Source organism: Pundamilia nyererei, unplaced genomic scaffold (assembly GCF_000239375.1).
Source record: "Pundamilia nyererei isolate P.nyererei 1_Seehausen unplaced genomic scaffold, PunNye1.0 scaffold00067, whole genome shotgun sequence".
In the NCBI taxonomy this organism is placed as follows: domain Eukaryota; kingdom Metazoa; phylum Chordata; class Actinopteri; order Cichliformes; family Cichlidae; genus Pundamilia; species Pundamilia nyererei.
The window spans coordinates 2,752,793-2,756,200 of NW_005187468.1; the positions used below are offsets into that span (position 1 = coordinate 2,752,793).

The 3,408-nt window shown below is 37.6% G+C and overlaps 1 protein-coding gene across 1 annotated transcript in view; it reads left to right on the forward strand.

The window, feature by feature from the left end:
* Positions 1 to 475, forward strand: part of LOC102195613 (meprin A subunit beta-like) — a 3,533-nt gene extending 3,058 nt beyond the window's left edge. The window contains exon 6 of the mRNA XM_005736154.2: positions 266 to 475. Coding sequence (XP_005736211.1) covers positions 266 to 338 — 73 coding nt within the window. The 3' untranslated portion in view covers positions 339 to 475. The remainder of the gene's footprint in view (positions 1 to 265) is intronic.
* Positions 476 to 3,408: the final 2,933 nt, after the last annotated feature.

Here is a 3,408-nt window from a genome sequence, read left to right on the forward strand (position 1 = left end):
CAATTCCAATTCCAGACACAACAATCTTCTCAAACATGTTCTGTTTATAACAATGTGTGTGGACATGAAAAATGTAGATGTTATACCAATGATAGCGCTCAACACAAAAAGCTCTGTTTATGAATAGTCATTATTTGTTGCAGTTTGAAGCCTACATAGATTTTGCACAAACACAAAAGCAGTGATAGCAATTCAGAATTTCTGTACTTATCATGAGCTTATCTGTACATGACTTATTTAATTAATTCCTGTCTTTCTGCTGTAGCACTTTCTCTCCTGGTATGATGGCCTCTCCTGTCCTCACCGTTCTGCTAGCACTGATGCTTTTGATGCCTTGATGTGATCTTGATCATCCACATCTGGACTCGTTACATGGACAGCACCAAGGACTCTGCCAGATTCATTTCAGATATTGTTTATTATTGTACTGTATTGATTTATTATAGATTTTCCAAATATAGTGATTTTTTGGGGGGTGGAGGAACTTTTCATTGTGGTTTTTGTTTTTAAAATAATCATTTGCAACAATATTTTTGTTTTTTGTTTTTCTCCACAATATAGAGAATAAAAAAACTAAATAAAGCAAGCAAAAAGTGAAATGAGAAGTATGTAAAATATCTATCTATATCTAAGTTTAAAACTCCATTTGACTAATATTAGTCTTTAATCATATGACAGTTTTGTTTTCCGCAATTTTCAATCACAAGAAATCTACATGAGCTTGAAGTTTTTAAAATATAGTGAGGAAAAATATACTACAATGATTAGCCAGAGTGTGCTTTCTCGGTTGTTGGTCTACTGATGTTTAAGAAAACATAAATTAAATAACCTTTAAATCAAAAACATTCTTGGTCCTCTTTTTTGTGTGTGTTACTTGAATTTAAATAAGAAGAGATGATTTGGAAGAACTGAAAATGATTTGCTGAGATATAGATATTAGTTAATTTGGCGGTTTAGAGTCCAATGACTCATCATGGCAGACTGGAATCTCAGTGGCAATACGATTTAGGAAAGGAACCCCCAGGGGGTCTAGACCTGGACCCTAGACCCTGGGGGGCCCCCTGTGCAATTGTCAAACTCAATTGCACAGGGGGCCAAAACTCAAGGCACACTTTAGGTCACGGGCCAAACAAGATAAACATTTATTGAACACACTAAAACAATGTTTTTTAAACATAAGTATGAATAAAAACAGACAGGAATATTATTCCAGATTAAATACATTTTAAAAAATTAACTTTAAATATTTTGCTCTTCATAAAAATATATCCAGTCAAAATTATGCATGTTAGAAATATGAACATGCTGCCAAAAACCCCAGAAAAAATAAATGAAAGCATACACAAGGTTCGAGCCGCATGTAGACGGAGCTGGGCATTGCTTCAGGAATGGAACTAACAAACTGTGCGGGCCATTCAGTGTCCTACTTTCCCTTGAGTGTATCATTACACTGCAGCTCCATCTGAATCTGCACATCAGCAAAGTCCACTGACTTGCTTCAACATTACTTGGCAACAGGGAAAGTGAGGCAGGTTGCACTGGTGCATTTGTGACAGCTTCACTTGAAATGCCTTCACTGCATCATACATGCCATGTCTATGAACTGACAGATTTCCTTGCTGAACTCAAAAACTATTGAGAATTTTTCCCCAACTCAGCCAACGGACCTCTGTATGATGGCATGTTGGCAAACTCTGAATCTATTTCCCACATAAAAGACTGAAATTGACGGCCATTTAAACTTTTAGCTCAGATAAAATTTACAGTTTGCGTTATGGTGATCATTACATGCTCCATTTTTAGGACTTTACCACACAGCCTTTCCTAGTGTATGATGCAGTGATATGCTCACATTTGTCAAAATCTGCGTTTTGTGTGGACACAAGACATCGCACAGCTTCATCATGCAGCTCTTCAGAGTGGTACCAGGCTGATTTGGCTCCTCTGCTACAATAAAACTTGCTTTCACAACAGCTTCACTTTGTGATTTTGCTCTGGTGAAACACGTCTGCTGAAATGTCAGATTTTTCTTTAGCTCTTCTACTTTCTGTACTTTCTGCTCTGCATTTAGGTTTTTCAGCGTATCCTGCCGTCTTAAATTTAATTCCTTAATTACAGCCACATTAGCTCCGTGGGCCTTGACTTTGACACATGTGGTCTAGACAGTGGTAGTGGTGAAGATGAAGATGAAGATTGAGGCTTGGGTGGACCTCTCAATGACTCAGGCAAGGTGATGATGGGGAGAAAGTGGTTTGCATAAATGAGGAGAGCACTCTGAGCTTTAAATAACACAAAGTGGAAGTTGATTAGCTCAAATGGGGTCAAGAAGATGATTGGATTATTGTAATGTCAGTATTGAGTTTGATGTTTGTAATGAGCTTTTTAAAAAGATACCATGCATACAACCATTGCACTTAGAACAAGTGTGGAAATTGTAGATAATTATTAACAGGAAGTTTCTCTACCTCATTAGAATGAGCAAATTATGCATACCAGACCAAAGCAAGGTAGGGCTGATGTCACTTGGGATTTATAAGACATTATGTCTATCAAACACATGAAGGCACACAGCTACACCAAAATACAGGTTGCAGTGAAGCATTCCCATATGTTTAACAACAAAAGGTGGATGAAAATACCAGAAAGGGGGAAAACATAACTGATCACATTCTCATTTTACTATTATCACCTCAACATGTCTTGAAGTTCTCCAGAAGCCTGGTAATGAACTAATCATTTTATTAAAACAGGGTGATATCTAAAACTTGCGGGACACCGGCCCTCGAGGCCTGGAGTTCGACATCCCTGGACTAGATGGTTGGCACCTACAAGTGTAAAACATAGAAGCAGCTGTGGTACAACTTGACATTGCTACCCTGAATGCCTAAACCTTTTTCACAGTCCAGAACCCTAAACTCAAGAACTGTATCATCAATGCATGATGGGTCTTCCTTACTGAGCGCTCAAAGGAGCTTGAACAGTAAATATTAGAAGTTGAATGGAAGTTTGCCTCAAACTCCAAACCCTGATCATTGAAGCAACTGGAAGGTACGTGTAGAAAAAAGCCACAACTCAACCGGCTGCTGAGAGAAGTAGTTTGTTCAGATAAAGCTGACTGTTTCATAATAAAAAGAAAATTATTCCTCTTTCAATTCCAAAGTTTTACATATCATACACTGCTTCTGCATTTTCCTTGCCTTTTAAATAGATTAAACCTTAGAACTGAAAGGTGGTTTACTTTCATTTTCGCATAACTATACGGGTGGAACATACTGTTACGTGGAAGAATGTACAGTATGTTGTACGTATGGGAAGACATAAGGAACTTCCTCAAACACAACAATGTTTTTTTAACCCTAGAACACTATCGCTATAAATAGTAACACGATCACTAATGCCGGGTGATTT